The following is a 16778-nucleotide window of genomic DNA, read 5'->3' as shown; positions in this document are numbered from 1 at the left end:
ACCAGGATATCTTGCCATTTTTTGACACCAACAGAATATCCAGGCCAGCAGTCTCATCAGTTTCATCCTCCGTGCTGTTATAATCAGAGCTGCTGGAGGTAGGGTGAGTTCCCATTCTTCATCTGAGGAGTCATCAGAGAAGGATGAATAGAGAGAGTCGCTGTGCCCTGGTCTGTGGACTTCCTCCACCGCTTGGGCAACGCTGAATTTTTGTGCCATGCCTTCCAACCTTCAGGAGAATGAGAAATGTGCACAGCTCTCGTATTCTCATGCTGGTGGATCTGTCGTTGACAAACGAGGGTGCTTTCATCATGTTACCTCAAAGACACCTAAATTATTTTATTATGTTACCTCAAAGAAACCCAAACTATTTCTCAGTCTGACGACCTCATAACATCACTGGGGTCACACAGGTGTCCGTGTGTGTGTGTGTGTGTGTGTGTGTGTGTGCGTGTGTGTGCGTGCGTGCGTGCGTGCGTGCGTGCGTCATAGACTAATGCTGTATTCATTATAATGGATGTCTATGGGAGCCGTTTCTGTAATCTGCCATTGCAGAAAAACTAAAAAGCTGATAAAACTGATGTTGTAGCTCATCAATGACATGTCCCAGACCTAATAATCCCCCATAGAATATTTCACTTTGCATTGCATATATTGAAAATACAGCAGTTTTTGTGTCTGTTTTTTAACGAAAATTGGTGTTTACCTCATATACACTGGTATTTAAAGGGTTAATTTTTTGAAAATAATTGAAAACTTGATGGTTATGATCAGAACTGAAGTGGAAGAAAAGATTTCTGAAAAAAAAAGTGGAAAAAAATATTAACATATGGTATTTTGGGGATCATTTTAGAAGGGGACAAAAATGGCCCTTTTCAGAAATTAAGGATTTTTTTTTTAAATCAGGCATAACAAAAAAATTAAAAATCCCTAAAAATCAAAGTTGTTGCTAATCATTGACATATCCCAGACCCTAATTATCCCTACTCAATAATTCCACTCTGCATTCCATATTTTGAAAATACTGGCACCTAAAGGCTTCAAAATTGAGCTAAAAAGTTCAAATTGGCATTTAAAGGGTTATTTTTTTTTAAAATAATTGAAAACTTGGTAGTTATGATCAGAACTGAAGTGGAATAAAAGATTTATGAAAAAAAAAGTGGAAAAAAATATTAATATATGATGTTTTTAGGTCGTTTTAAAAGGGGACAAAAATGTCCCTTTTCAGAAATTAAGGAGTTTTTTTTTTTACACAATGAAAAATTGCATTGTATATGATGTGTGTTTGAAATTCGAAAAAATAGTCAAAAATACACAACTGGACCAAATATGATGAGTATCACTATCTACAGTGTGAAATTAGAGGAGAAAGTTCACCCCAAGTGGACAAAAATGTCCCCTATCAGGGATTAGGGTTAAAAGTGATTTGCTTAATTTTCTGTCATAAAGGCTAAGAATATTAAATAAAAAGTGTTTAAGTTGTGCCCAAAGTACAATATGTGCTTAATGCAGTGCAGCGTATGAGCATTCAAGGAATCTCTATTAAGAGACAAAAATAATGACGTTTGTTCCAAATCTTTAAATGTCAGAGGGAGCAAACTTTTTGGGAAATAATTAGTCTCTTCTGCTGAAATATCTCTTATGAAACAAAATGTCAAATAGCGTAGTCAGTCTTTGATTCAGAGAGTCAGAGAATGACGCTGTTCATGTCCCAGTCATTTGTTTTATTTTTCTGTTTTCTTTCACTGATTGATAACTTGTGATGGTGATGCCACTAATTCTGCCTTGTAGTGCAGGATTCTGGTTTCCCAGATTTGTTGTCCCAGATGGGTAAATTCTTGGTAATTGACTGATCAACGCTTTATAAAAGCTAAACTACTTCTTTTCTCTTTCTCTTTGTTGAGAATTTTAGTTGTCCCTTAAATCCACATATATATATATATATATATATATAGAAAAAGATGTACAGTGAACCCTCGCTATAACGCGGTTCACCTTTCACGGTCTCGCTGCTTCACGGATTTGCATCGTGCATTGTGTTCTGCATTCTGATTGGCTAAACAGTCTCTCCGCTTCTTCTCTACCTGTGTGTCAATAACGTTGCGGTTTAATATGTACACGTACACGTTCATTAAAGTTCTCAAACATAATCGATGGTGGCATGCCGGTATATAAAAATCTTTTTGCCCAGAAGAAAAAAGAGCGACAACAACTACCGATAACTGTTCTTCTCTCGAAAAAACACACCTGCACCGCGGGCTTTAGAAGAAAAAAACGCTACAGAGCGGAGTCATGCAGCGGCTCAGTCAGAAGAGCAGTGAAATACACGTGAGTCACTATTTGTCCCACTGTACTTTGTATTTCCTTTCATAATCATTTTTCATTTTTTCCCGTTCTAATCCAATGACTCGGGTCGCGGTGGGGCGGTGCTCATCTCCGCAATTTGAAGCCTTCAGTTCGTATTGATGATTAAAATGATTATTTTACAGTACAGTAGTTATTTGTAAAAAAAAAACATTTATACAGTACTTTTATTTGTCAAACAAATGCTTGGGCCTGTAAAAAGGTTCTTTGGTTTCAATGTATTATGGAGTATTTCATTGTATAATAATTGTAAAAAAAATAAAGGTTACTACTTCACGGATTTCGCCTATCACGGGTTCTTTTTGGAACGTAACCCCCGCGAAAAATGAGGGTTCACTGTAATGCAGACTGATAAAGCAGTATTTTACCATCTGTTCTGAGGATCTTAAGATTTCCCTTCCTGTGCTATGTCAACATTTCAGTTGTGGTTTTACATAAAGCAATAGCCCTTCCTGTTTATTAAGGGTTCATTCTGTGTTTTCTTACTCTTTAGATAAACGCTTTGCGGATGGCCATAAACCGCCTGTTGTGCGACGGGCCCAGTAACACGCTGCATCTGGGGCCCGACAGGATCGGTCAGCTGCAGGAGGACTGTCGAGACCGCCTCATCAGGTAATGCGTGCAACCAGAGAAATCTGTTAAAAGTTTAATTTACTTTTCACGTGATGAGACATGCTTCACTTTGTGATGCAGACTGTTCACCAAGTCTCCTCCGAGGGAAGCGGTTACTCCACTGTACTATAAGAAACTGGAAAAGTGGAACCAGGTATGGTGTAGATCCATGCGTCTTCATCCATCTAGAGGTGTTTCATATGGTCATCAGGTCTGTATCTCCAGTTTTACCTTTGAGTGTTTAAAGTACATTTTGGTCCTGCAGGTTGATCCTTCTCTGAGGATGGACATTGCAGAGCCAGGAGGTGGAAACACCAGAGGTGTTCTCTTCCAGCTACATCCTGTCATTCTACTCAACAACTAGAAACTCATCATACTCATTATAGTATGGGTGAAATCAAGATGGTACTAATGTATTAGGAGCAGTTGCTTTGAATTTAATTTTAATTATCAGCTAAGTATTATTTTAAGTTCCTTTAGCTTTGAGCTACACAGTAAAATCCTCAGTTGTTTCTGTTTGTGGTCTCTAGAGGAGTTTTCTGTTAAACTTAGTGGCTGTGAAAGTTAATGGAGATTCATCCTGTCTGCTTTGTTGGAACGGTTTCCTCAGCTGTGGGCCATTAAAAATAGTTGTTGAGGCATGTCAGTCAGTCTTCTTCAAACATACACTCATTGTGACCCTGGAGTCAAGTTAAATTTGTCAACTTAGCACAGACACACACAGCACTCATGCACTACTATGAGAGGTGTGTCAGTGGCAGAATACGTTGGGTTATATTTATAGCTCACCATTCCAAGTCTCTCATTCAGAGCGTTATCACGTCAAACTTAGCCGATGTGTCGCACAGAAACTCATCTTACACAACTTCAGGTCATCTTATGAATGTGAATTTATCAGTAAGGTGGCAGAGGAGATGTTACATCAAGGTACATTTATTTCTGTTGTTCTTGTAATTAAATACATACTGTAAGTGCAAGTAGATAAAGAGTCCAGGGTCTAAAGAACTACGGAGTATAGTTAAACATAGTACAAAGTTGGACAGTTATTCAAACAAGCTAAATATCACCAGATACTCCTTGTCTTCATAGTAGTTGTACAACAGTACCTAAACATGAGCGTGTGTATTGTTCCTTATGGTTATACAGAAGCAAAAACCCTACAATTACCACATCTAAGACACATATCGTAAATTATTTTGTGCTTGGAAACACCAAAAGGAAATCCATTTTTATATATATTGACATTTACTGAGAGAAGCCCCATCTGCTAACTCAGAAACATGAAGCAGTATTTAACACTGGCAGCGGAGCACGTCTGTGGGCATTCAACCTTTTTTGTGCTGAACCAACAATTTGTGGTAAGCACTGCAAAGCAAAAAAAAGTAGTGTGATTTTATTTTTATTTTTTTAAAACGCACAAAAAAGATCAAGTATTATTTACCCAAGGCTCGACTTCATGCACTTTATATAAGCAACACAAAAAAAAGAAAGAAAAGTCAGTATCTTTTTTTTGTCTTTGAGTTGTGTACTTGTCTACCTAGAAACGGGATTAAGCACAACGTGTGACTGTTAGTGTTTAGACTGCTATAGACAGGGTGAAGGCTTCTCCAGTGGATGCTTTTAGAGAACACCAAGATGACGTAGCACTATGCCCCACAGATGATGATCGGGCTCTTCAGCAGTGAGCTTGATTCTGAACTGGCCTGGACTGTCAGCTTTGCAGCGACATCGACCGCTCTACTCCTCCTTTCTCTTGGCCCCGGGAATCTTTGCCTGGATCCTGAACCAAGAGAACACATTTTAACACCATGTTTCCAACAGGACATTTAATCTGAACAATGTTGTGCTTGCTTTTACCAAAAACCTGCATTCACCTTGAATGTGTTTAAAAAATACATTGTCTGATTCTCCTCCTAAATTCTCTGAGTTATGAGAAGTTCAGATGGACACAGACTTCTTTGTTTCAGTCAGTAAAATGGATTAATTTGCAAAAGAAACTGATTCACATTATGTGCAGCAAGTTATCATCTGTAGCCTTTTTAGGTATTGTAATTAAGAATGAAAAGAGGGTTTGCTGAGCATGACTGCTCCTGTTCCAAGTTCAACTTAAAGTCTAATCTTGTGCTTAGTGAGCAGCTCCGTTTGAGTTGGCGATGCTCGCGTCTGTGAACCGCAAAAGCTGCTCTCTCTTTTTTTAGATGAGCACTGTGTAAAAGCAATGAATAACGATCAGTATAAACTGCATCTGAATGGCAGACACTCACTTCCCCACCACGGAGTTAACCTGGGTCCGTATTAGTCCCACATACTGATCAATCTGTGCCTGAAAAGGAGGGAACAACAAAAACAAAATACATGTTTCAATGCTGGACTTTTCTCCAAACCAGGGCTGTTCTTAACTAGTGAAATTTAAAGTTCCTACCTGATGTTTCTCATAGACCACAGGCATGGTGAACATGGAGACCACAGCTGTAGAAGCACAGAAAAAGTACCAGTTGATAAGGTATTCTGACCTAAAGTGAGAACTTGTTCAAATAGGTGCACGTTTGTGTCAGCAGGACCCCATCGCATCCACTGGTCTTATCTAAGGTAAACTGGAAAAGTAAACGGATACTGTACAGCAGTGCAGAAAACAGTGGTGATAAGGAAGTGCTGTACTTTTGACTTTTTGTAGCACATGTAATGGAGCTTTGATGTGGGAAGACTCTTCATTAAGTCTTTGAAAATGCTGGAGCGTGAGTCATCAACATTTCCTGGAGGCTGCAGATATATTGGATACGAGTCATAGATTAAGTAAACCGAGATGACCTCACCTAAGATGAGCAGTGTCAGGCCGTTGAAGAGGGCGCCCACGTAGGTCAGCAGCCACATCAGAACTGCGAACTGAAACAAAGTGTGGTTTAGGTTAACATTTCCTCACAGCCGTGATTAAACGGCAAACGAATTGTTCGTCAATGCAAGACAAACCTTCAAAGAGTCGACCAAATCTTGTACAAGAAACAGCCTGCGGAGCTCCTTCATGCAGGTATTGGAGTAGAGCAGGATTTTGTCGGCATATTTACTGATCTGGTCCTGAGACAGAGAGATCTCCATCTCCAGGTACCCTCTGAAAGATGAACAAAGTACAGAAAGAAGTAAGAAATGTATATGGCTTTCAATCTCAGACATTTGAATGAAAGCTTATTCTTGATCAACCTCGTCACTCACTTAAATGGATGCCCCTCATCGGTTTTCTGCACAGCCTGCAGCACAGACTTGTAGATCCTGAAGCTGATGGTGGCAGAGAGGGCTGCCAGGGCTAAGTAGGCCCCTACACTGACCACGCTGAACTGGGTCAGGGAGAAGAGGAGCAGAAGCACGCTGCTGAACACGGCACCTGACTGCTTCACATTCCTCCAGTAGAGGAGATCAATTGCTGAAGGGGAAGCACAAAAAGGAAACGGGGTTAGAAGCCACACAACCAGCAGTACCTAAGCTCCTACTCTGTATCGTGTTGTAATTTCCATTTCAAAGTCATTATGCTGCTGCGCTCTACTCATCGGACATTTGGGTCAAATTACTGGAAGCTCTTGACAGCCCAGCATCCTGAGGGAGCTGCGGCTGTCACGGGATCTTGTTTTAACCCAGCTTCCTAACCCAGCTTTTCATTAGGTTTGAGCGGCCTGAAGGTGTTTCATTCAGCTTCTCTACACCTAAAAATAGAGCTGGAGTTAAAAGCTGACTCCTGACTTGTTGAGATCGTGCCTCAGTGTGTGTTGGTCAGTGGCGCTTGATTCTTACATCTGACGTGGGCTCACTGTCGGGGGGGGGGGGGGGCAGACACCTGGTCTGGTCTCATACATATACAAACATTACACTGAGGGTACACCTGCATTGCTTCCTTACTGCGCAGAATTAATGATTGACCTGTAGCTCTGTGAAAGCGGCAGCAGAAAGAGCTGCATTATCAGCAGTTCACAGATAATGGTTCAATGTGACCTGGCCAGAAAAGCTGCTCTGGTCAGTGATGAAGGATGACGATGCTTCTGTCTCAGTAAAGCACTGAAATGCCAGGATTTCTGTAAAGAACTTCACCCGTATCGGAAGAATTGTGGACTACACAACTCAGCCGACATATATCCTGCTGCACTGTTTTTTTTCCACATCCATCTTTGCGTGATGAGGCATGTAATTCAAAGCCACTTGCAAAGACAAAGGAGAAGTGATAACTGAGGATTAGCCCAGTGTACCATTACAGCTGCAGTGGCCGACGTGGCCCTGCTCTGGCAGTCGCCTGTGACGGTTTGAAAAACAGGCCTGTTTCCATGAGAACTGTCGTGCCGGTTTCACCTTCTCTGAACCAGCTGCCTCCCACACAATCACTCCGAGTCTAACAGTTTGACTGGGGTTTACAGTGCCTCCTCTGATATCAACACCAGGACATCCTTGATGTCACATAGAGAGGTGAAAATAACTGGTGTGTTCATGTAAAATCTGGTACCAGTGAAGGGAGGATTGCTGCTGTGGTCTCTGGTGTCTTGCTCTTCCTCTGAGCTGCCTGCCTGCCCGCTCTAATTTTAGCTGTAGAGCTGTGAGCAGCATAGTGATGACGGCCATCTTTAAACTCCACTAAAAGGCATCTGTGGATGCCTAAAAAGCGAAAGAACAATCACTGTGTCTAAATAACTCTCTGCTTGCCACTCTGAAACTGTCAAATCGCACAAGTATAACCCGTCTTCTCTTATCAGTAATCAGAAGTGAAAGCACCGCACCTCTCAGCCCAGCCTACCACCTTCACCACTATCAGATGAGACTGCTCGTTCAGCAACAGCATCCATCTGCCACAGCTGCTGTACGTGCACCACTCCCCATAGAAGCCATTGTTGCTGACAACATGATGAACTCTCCATGTGGCGACTGTTTTGAATTGGGATGCTCGCTGACACACACACACACACACACACAGTTAGGTAGCACAGACAGTAGCTGTAACGACGCACACAAATCAGCAACACAACAGGCAGTTCTCCTAGGAAGACAGCGACTCGTGGCGTGCTGCACATACTGAAAGCAGACTGAAAAGCTTTAGCTGCAGTAGAGGCTTGTACTGACCTGTGGCTCCCATGGCTGAACAGGGAAATAGGCAGCTGCTTTATCCAGGACAAAAGGAGAGCACTGGAGGGGAAGTCCCCCCTTTTACGGGAGGGGAGGAGCCACAGCCACACCAGCAAATCAACATTCGCCTGAGCAAAGGGACTGAGGGAGGGGGGGGACAAGTGCGGGGTGTGGTTGCCAAAAAGCCACAGTGCAATCCACCACACATACAAACACCCTCTCTGTTTGAGCTCTTTCATTCTCGAGACAAACACAATCAGGCTCTGGCTGAAACAAAAGTGAGCATCAAATGATTTCAGTCGCTAAGAAATTGCACAGACTGTGACCACTGCTCCGTTAAAATGCTTTGGTGGCAAGGATATGCCGAGCACCTGCCTGATGCAGTTACCATAGTTACCATTTTCCATTTTCTCCCCACCGCTCACTGAGAGATGAAGAGAGTCGGGAGGGGAGGGGCTAAAAGAGGTAGGGAGGGGAAAGGATGCTCATTTAGGAACAGAGACATTCATTTGATCTGAATCTGGGGAATCAGCCGCACATCATGTGTCTCTACACCCCGACGCCACATAGAGACAGCCACTCCCTTTTTTGCGGCGCGCAAAGGGACAATGGCAGGTTTTTCACCAGGTCTGTGAGTTGGCAAAGTGTCAACAAATACATAACAGAAATAAAAGGTTGGAAGAATGTTAACCGATAGTTAATTCACATTACGAGCTAAATTTGTAACTGAATTAAACCTGATTCAAAGACTAAAACTTCTTAGTAGTTTAAACTAGATAACCTAGAGGCATGTTTCAGTTCTGTAGATGAGTACATTCGTTCCAAACCTTAATCTAATAGTCACATTAAAGTCATTAAGACATAAAGCGCCCTTTAAACAAAAGCTAAACATTCTTTGAAAACCACCTTCTGAAATGAGCCTTTGCCGCATTATTTGTCAACATTTAAGAATAAGATCAATGACTCAGTTGGTCATTTCTCTAAAAGAGCATTACGTCATATAAGATGTGCTCACATCACCCATAAGCCTCTAAAAGAACAGCTCACAAACTTTGGATTGAGTCTTTTATGATGCATGGGAGCTAAGGAACGCCCTGAATGCAGAGAGCCTGTTACTTTTGACATGAGATAAACTGAACAGGACAAACAAGGCCTTTAGAGCCTCCCAAGACTCAAAATAACCGACACAATAGAGTTCAGAGGAAGTACAAGTGCTGCCTGCCTTGGCCTGCCAACACGCACTGAACAGGAGCGAACGATTAACACCACTGACAATAATATAATTTCCCATCCCCCTTTTTTGTAGTGGAACTAGTTTAGCCTGACCTAATTAAGTCACCAAAGACATCCTTGTGGCCTCAAACAAGCTATCAGACAGACTGGGGGGGGGGGCTTGCAAAGAGGCTGCCAGTAGTTTAACAGCTGGGAGTTGAGACAGATCTTGACGTCTGTAACTCGGAACTTTGAATTTATTATCATACAGACGGTTTATATTTTTTGGTATTTGTTTCTTGCTTGATGGTGATGCTTTGATATTTGCTAGACTTTGTGGAGCGGTCAGACAGGAAGCTGGAAGAGGGAAAACGGTTCAACCCAAAACAATGAAAGTTTTCAATTCACCAATCATCTGTGGTGTATTTTTAAAGCGTCACTCTACTTTTAACACTATATAACTTCAAGTGTGATCAATCTGTAGCACTATCTTATTTTTGAAAACAACAACTATTTCCTCTCTTCTTGAATTGGTTTGCCTCATAACAAGTGAGTCTTTAATTTTTCTGAAAGTTGTCTAAAACACTCAATATCTCAGCAATATGTGTAAATTGTACACGGTGAACGATGCATTTTGAACAACAGCATCCTAAACATAGTAACATATTAGTACAGTCCACATAATTTGATCAGTCTGGAGAAGTTGGGCTGCTGTGAGTCACTCGTGCACTGCAGTGACAATGACTTAACAAATAGCCTCCAGCTTTAAGATGATGTACAGGTAATAAAGGGCAGGCAGTAAATCAGCTCAGTTTTATCCTCTGTACAGACTTTAACTGATGCGTTTTACATGCTGCTGAAAGATCAGATATCAGGAGCTTCGTGTTACACAGTCTAAGACATCATCTTATTAAACGCATAATGACTCAGCAGAATAATGACAGATAGGGGGGGGGGTTTGTCTTCGAAGCTCTAAGCTGCACAATCAGATATTGTTATGATCCCTTCTGTGGTATACAGTGAACAGATTATTATTTTTGCAGTGCTTAGCCGAAACCGAAGAGGATGACGGATAATAAACCACTAACGGTGCGGACAGAGAGGCGCCATTTTCTCTCTTGGACCCTTCTAGCCCACCATCCTACGGAAACAAGACACCCGGAGGATGGTCCTGGTGTGGCCCAGTCTCTGCAAGGAGCCATGGCGGCTGAAGAAATAGGGCTGATGTAATCAAGATGGGTGTGCCCTGGTTGTCATGGAGACAGTCTTGCAGCGCCATACGGATGCTCTGACCGCCTCGTTTCACAAAAACAGAGCATACGCCATGTATGAAACCAGCTCCCCTGCACAACTGCACAGTGGGGAGGGTATCAACAAAAGCACACTTTAGTCCGTAACGCTGGCATCCATGTTCTCATGTACCGAAGACAGATGGCAACCAGCATGCTAGTGTGTACACTCATTTTCATAAACACACATCAACATCTCTCGCCCACCCCTGCTCTTAGTTTTTTTTTTTTTAATGTACACGCAACAAGCAGAAAATCTGTCATAAAGGCGGGTCCATATGAAAGAAGGCGTCAGGAAAACGACTTATTGATTCAACACTTATCACGCAATTAGATGAGAGATGTGCACATGCAACAAACACACACACACACACACACTCAAGACATCACATTTGCAGTGTCATGGACATTAAGCCTGCATGCAGGAATAACAGTCCATCTCCCACCGGAACATAACACAGACAAATGCTGAGTAGATCACAGTGAACGTATCAGTACCCTGGCCCTTCCAGCTGCTCCAGGAACCCTCCTTCTTGGTCACGTCTGCAGTGGCCTGCATGCTGGTGTTCAGTTAGGTCCTTGTTCTCTATCTCTCTCTGCCTTTTTACGGTCTCCGTTTTCTTCTTTGTCTCCCTCTTCGGTAGAACCGACTCACTCACTCATCCCAGAGAGGCATGAATGGTCGAAAAGGATGCGGGAGAGAGGCTGAGACGACAGAGAGGGAGGGAGGGAGGGAGGGAGGGAGGAGAGGTTTCCAAGGTGCTGCCGGCTCACGGAGCACAAAGGCTGATGCTGTAGAGCAGCCCTGGCTAGAACAGTAGGAGCAGGCAAAGTGCGTACGTGTATGTCGGTGTGTTGGGGGAGGGAGAAGCAGAGGGGCAAATTATAAACACCACACCACCGTTTCTGTTGTAGCAAACCATCCATGCAATGATTAAAAGCCTTGGGGAGTAAGAGGGTGGGTGGTGGCGGCCAAAAGCTTTTGTTTTCTGAGGGGGTTTCAGACTGATAATATTGGGGGGTACAAGCAATATGCTACACACACTTTGTTTTGACACCAAAGCATGTGGATATATCGTCATATCTCTTGTAGCTAGTTAGCTTGGCATTTACATGCTATTACTTAAAGTCTGACGCCATGCTGCTCACCAGACAGGATGCAATATGTTTTTCTAAAAGCTGAAAATGAGCTCATAGGATACCATGTTGCTAAGGGGAAATATGGTCAGCTCTATTCATTATTTGCACATTACAGTCTTATTAAGGTTGTAGTCAAAGATTCAAATAGCCGTTACCACTATGGCTCACTGGTAAATGAAGAGGCAAAAAGTGCTTGTTCTTAATAATTCATGTTAGGAGACCCTGCTCATTTTAGCTTAACGCTCCTTGTTTAGTGCTCTCAGGGTGTGTTGGAGCTGTATGATTTCCTCCTCAGAAAAAATTGAAACGCAGAGAAATGGAGAGAAACTGCAACTGAAAAATTATATTATTTTAGAATGCCTCCAAGTGTTAATAGGAACAGCACAGTTGCTGTGGTGTAAGCAGAATTGTTTGGGGTTTTAATATATTTTAATCCCATCAAGGCAGTGAGTCCGGTCCCTTCAGTCCCCCCCCCTGCAGACAGCCACACCTCACACCTTCTGCTCACTGCAGCCCCGACAGTCATCGATGCCAACAGCAACCACGAGGAAAGAATAAGCTAGGTTATCAGAAGCAGACTGAATATGCCCCCCCCCCCCCCAATCGCTGTTGCTATGGCAACTGATCTGGAAGTGCACTGACTGATGACATAAATATCTGCTAGTCTTCAGCAGGGAGGCAATGACAAAGGTACCCTGCGCCCTCTGGTGGTGGATAAAAAATTACACGTGACCTGTTTTTTAATGCATTTCCAGAACCTTCCCACGGTTTGAGTAAACAAAAAAAGTGGACTGTGCTCAGCTGGTATTCAGGGAATTTACATTTCAGATATCTGACCGATTCAATGGGGGCGTCGGTAGCTCACAGCAGGTCTGAAGAAATCCCTGCACGCAAGCAAACCTACGTTTGGTCAGAGGCCACAGAGGACTGAGCACAAACAAAAAAATATATATTCAGAAGTGCCGTAGAGATAAAACAGATTCAAGAGGAAGCCTTTGAAGCTCTAAAGGAGGACTGTGCCCCAGTTTTTGACATCGCAGCATTATGTAAACCCCCTTTTTACAAGGATGGACTGAAACGCCAATAGAAGTCAAAATCCCCCTGTCAACATCAAAATGTGCAGCTTAGACAGCATTAACTGCTGGCTGCGACTGGCTTTGCTTGACCCATCGAATCCCAGGACAGGGAAGAGTGATGTAAGAAACAGATGCTGTTAAGATTCAGAGAGAGCTTTTCCCCCAACATTTGTTGTTTTAAAATGGTTTCAGGATAGACCGCCTCGGAGTTTCAGTCGCTTTGCGTGGACACGGGTGAGTGCGTCCTTTTATTTTGGTCTGTCCTTTCTAACATACGCCACCAGGGGGAAGCAAACGTAGCGAGGACAACACAGACACTCTTTCTGCTACTCCTGCTATGGAGGCATCCACTCAGGAGGACATCCCACGTTTTTTTTTTTTTCCTGCTATAACACAAACTCACAAGTAAACCCTACTGCGATGTGCATGATGACATATCAGCAACAGTCCCTGTTCTACATACTGACAGTATTTCTTCTAAGGTTATTTGCACAGATGAAGCCACCACGTCAATATGAGAAAGTATTTTTTTTTTTTCATTTTGACAGTTTGACTGTATGAAATCATTTCTGGACTAACCTTTCTGTTTATCAAATCCCTTCAGATATGAGACAGTAGGTTTTCCTTGGTTTTCTTTGCCCTCATTGGTGATCTTGTATGTGTCATCCTGTTGGGCCTTTTCTGATCGCACCTCTGGGGGAACAGCCGCAGTTGGGGGCTTAGGCTTGCTGGGACGATCCTCCTCCGTTTTCACAGGGTTCTTGACCTTTTCAGCAACCAGAGGCCCGACTGGCACCGCCTCAGTGGTACTGCGGGGAGCGATGGCAGTGGAAACCAGAGGAGAGGGGGGGCTGACTCCCTGCTTGGGGCCACTCGCACCCTGCTCTCTCTTTGGGCTTTCTTCAGATGCAGACTCAATGAAGAGATCGCTGTCAAGCTCTGCCTCTCTCTCCTCCCTCAGTATGCTGTAGGCTGTGGGTGGAGCAGGGCCGCCCGCAAGGCCAAAACCACCCTTGGCAACTGGGGCGTTGTCAAAGGGGTTGTTAGGCTTACTGGAGGCACCCTTGCTTTTAGCCGGCTCGGCAAATGGGTTGCTACTGGCCTTGGGAGGCTCTTCAGACACGAGCTCAATCTCTGAGTCTCCAGACTCTGCACTGCTGCCGTCGTGCTCCCTGCTGCCGGGCTTTGAGCCTGGATTACTTTTGGTAGCTGAAGTCTTCCCCGCCTCAGCCTTGAACATGTCCTGAGATGGAAATTCTTTTTCTGTTCACAGAGAAAATTTGATTTGTTATTCATTTGTGATGTTTTGGTTAAAATTCTTAAGAATTAGGTTTATCATGCTATAACAGCATCATTAGATTAGTGGCACTGAAACGGCTTTAAAAAGAACATAATGCAACCATAACTGTATATTGTAATGAGCTGTGGGACGGTACATTGTTGAGCTAAATTTGTGCTCATGAGGCCTCCTCTCGTGCCATGTGACACAGGGTTGGGCAACATGACAATGTGGTTGATGATGAGATGTAAGTTTTTTATGAACTTTTGCTGCTAAATCTTTTATAATTAGGTTGCTTACTCAGTTTTGCGTACATTTGGATTCTTCATCATGCATAGTACCAAATTTTGTAACCAAGTGACAAACTTCATTGACTATATATATTTTTTTTTTAAAAACACACATTTCCTTATCTGATTATTTTACCCAGAAACAATTTCTCTTTCTGTTACTTCGTTCCAGAATATTCCCTCTACCTCGATGTATGCTGGTGTTATAATGAAATGATATGATACCTTGAGAGATTTTTGTCCATATTGTCCATCCTGTATTTAAACATGAGGCAGGTGTTTGTGAGTCTGTGCTGCGCTTACGTGTTGGTGAGGCATTCGGAGTGGAGGCGGGGCTGTCGTCCTCCGGTTCTGATAACGTCACCGTGGGAACCCCCTGTAAGCCCACGCTGAGGACACTTTCACGCTCGGACACACTGACTGGAGGAGGTTGCTGCTGCGGCTCAGCTTTGAAAACTGGAGGCTGGGACTCGGTCAAGGTGATCTTCACTGGGCTGGCCGTCTGCGGGGTGCCGCCCAGGTTTCGGTAGGAGCGGTAGTCTGTCAGCTCCTCATCGGATGGCTCCTCCACGTAGGGGAAAGAGTGAGAGCCCAGTGCTGGACCAAGATTTTCCTCTTCGTCGCCATCCTCATCTCTTCCAGGGTTCTTATCCATGTAGCTGCCCAGAAAGTCATGACCAGCAGAGCCTTTGTCCACCGCGCTGGGCAGGACCCCCTGGTGCTGGTCGTGGCGCTCTTCCTCGTGGCTGATATCCATGTAGTTGTAGGATTCTGTCTTGTGTGAGCCCAGCAGAGATTTCGGCATGTCATCCGTTGGGTTGGAAGTCATCTTGGTGTTGGAGCTGAAGCTGTAGGTGTCACTGGAAAGGTGATCCAGGGCAGAGGAGCCAGAGGAGCGGTTGGAGGGCTTCAGGTCGTCCGACAGGTAAGAGGCTTCCCGGCCAGTTGCAAAGCTCTGATTGGACAGCAGGGATGTGTACACATCACCGTCGTCATTCATAGGTTTCCTAAACAGGCCAGACATGGGATCATCTAAAACAACAGAGAGAGAAAGAGTTAGAGAAACACAGGCATGGAATAAGAGAGAATGCAGCGCTCTCTGGGTCACATTACTGAATCAAACCAGCCTGTCCCAAAGCAGTCTGATTAATGAGAATATCCAGTTCAACAAAGCTATGCTTCAGCCAGTGCTGCTGCCAGGGAGTGAGACTGTGGCACTGAGAGAGCAGCACAGTCAAACTGGGTGTCTGGCTGTGCAGATCAGCGAGGATGCAGACACTGAGGGTGCTTGTACCCAATGGGGGACAAAGGAGGATTGTTCAGACCCCCAAAAAGGCGCAGAGGAACAACCAAAGTCTGTTCTCAAACATACAGGCAAAGTGCTGCCTGTAGTCTCAGCTCAGCTCTGAAATAACTAATTCTGCATCTACCCAAACACCCATTAGTGACATTAACATTGAAAATAATTATGCACACACATTAGATACAACCCCTTCTGCAAATGCAATGATTCACAGATCATTTAAACCCTAAATTTAAGTAGAATTGTGCAAAGACAACAACAAAATTGCTGAATCACATAGATTCAGCAGAGGCTGAACCTTTTTTAACTACACTGTGACTCTTTGAGGACATGCGAGAACTTTCTTGAAAACAATCTGGCCGGCTGGAGTCTTTACAGACATCCATCCAATGAGCAAGGACCCAGAGGGGGGGGTCTGCATCCTATTTATTTATGTTTATCTTTGCATGGCAGAGTTTTAACTTGAATTTGCTGATACAGCAACAATGGTCTTTTTTCCTCCTGAGGGTGTGAAGATCACAGTCAATCAGCAGAGAACAAAGTCTTCTCTGGTTTCTCTCAATCTTTTAACGATATAACGAACTATTGAGAAAAACTTGTTTCTTTTTTTCTTATCTTCTGAAGATCTCAACCTTTTGCCAGAGAATTAGTCTTACTCGTGATGTGACCAACAAGCTGCTTTTTTCAAAATATTACTCTTTTCAAGTGCTTATTTTTTATCTAACCTCTTGTTGACAAGTTCAAAATTAAATTAAATAACAAAAATTATGTCATTTCTAAGCTTAAACATTTTACAAGTTTGCCTTTGTACTATTTTTAATTGAATATAGTTTTTCTTTTAAATAATTACTATAGGGTATTTATGGATTTTATACAGTACCCCAGCTTTCTTTGGAAAGAAGGTTGTATAAACTAAATAGTAAATGTGCAAGCTAACAGTCTCCCTTAAAAAAAGGACCAAGAATGTTATCTGTGTGAGATTGTGTGCACTATGCTGTGTAAGATGACGCAGCATCTCACTAAATAATTTATTACATCAGTGCAGGGAAATGTTGTAATATAAATTGTAAAGCTGGAGGGGATGTACGTGTTGGGATTGGTAGAACACCAAAGAAAGAT

At 43.2% G+C, this 16778-nt stretch overlaps 2 protein-coding genes across 4 annotated transcripts in view; one reads left to right on the top strand and one right to left on the bottom strand.

Moving 5' to 3' along the window:
* The window catches only part of tdrd9 (tudor domain containing 9), a 28924-nt gene extending 25307 nt beyond the window's left edge, over positions 1 to 3617 (top strand). Inside the window, exons 33-35 of the mRNA XM_075447666.1 lie at positions 2858 to 2976; positions 3058 to 3130; positions 3242 to 3617. Coding sequence (XP_075303781.1) covers positions 2858 to 2976; positions 3058 to 3130; positions 3242 to 3340 — 291 coding nt within the window. The 3' untranslated portion in view covers positions 3341 to 3617. The remainder of the gene's footprint in view (positions 1 to 2857; positions 2977 to 3057; positions 3131 to 3241) is intronic.
* A 231-nt stretch (positions 3618 to 3848) lies between these two features.
* The window catches only part of rtn1a (reticulon 1a), a 19097-nt gene continuing 6167 nt past the window's right edge, over positions 3849 to 16778 (bottom strand). Inside the window, exons 2-9 of one of the 3 annotated variants that reach the window (XM_075448777.1) lie at positions 14660 to 15388; positions 13367 to 14050; positions 6184 to 6391; positions 5944 to 6082; positions 5790 to 5859; positions 5399 to 5445; positions 5241 to 5299; positions 3849 to 4756 (exon numbers count right to left, since the gene is read on the bottom strand). In XM_075448777.1, the coding sequence (XP_075304892.1) occupies positions 4714 to 4756; positions 5241 to 5299; positions 5399 to 5445; positions 5790 to 5859; positions 5944 to 6082; positions 6184 to 6391; positions 13367 to 14050; positions 14660 to 15388 (1979 nt within the window). In that variant the 3' untranslated portion in view covers positions 3849 to 4713. Of the gene's footprint in view, positions 4757 to 5240; positions 5300 to 5398; positions 5446 to 5789; positions 5860 to 5943; positions 6083 to 6183; positions 6392 to 8067; positions 8165 to 11069; positions 11318 to 13366; positions 14051 to 14659; positions 15389 to 16778 lie in introns of those variants that run through there. The other 2 variants (XM_075448778.1, XM_075448779.1) reach the window with 2 other exon arrangements.

The sequence above is a fragment of the Odontesthes bonariensis genome, chromosome 17 (assembly GCF_027942865.1).
Source record: "Odontesthes bonariensis isolate fOdoBon6 chromosome 17, fOdoBon6.hap1, whole genome shotgun sequence".
Taxonomy (NCBI): domain Eukaryota; kingdom Metazoa; phylum Chordata; class Actinopteri; order Atheriniformes; family Atherinopsidae; genus Odontesthes; species Odontesthes bonariensis.
The sequence above is the reverse complement of the archived record's forward strand: the minus strand, read 5'-3'. Positions and strand labels throughout refer to the sequence as shown.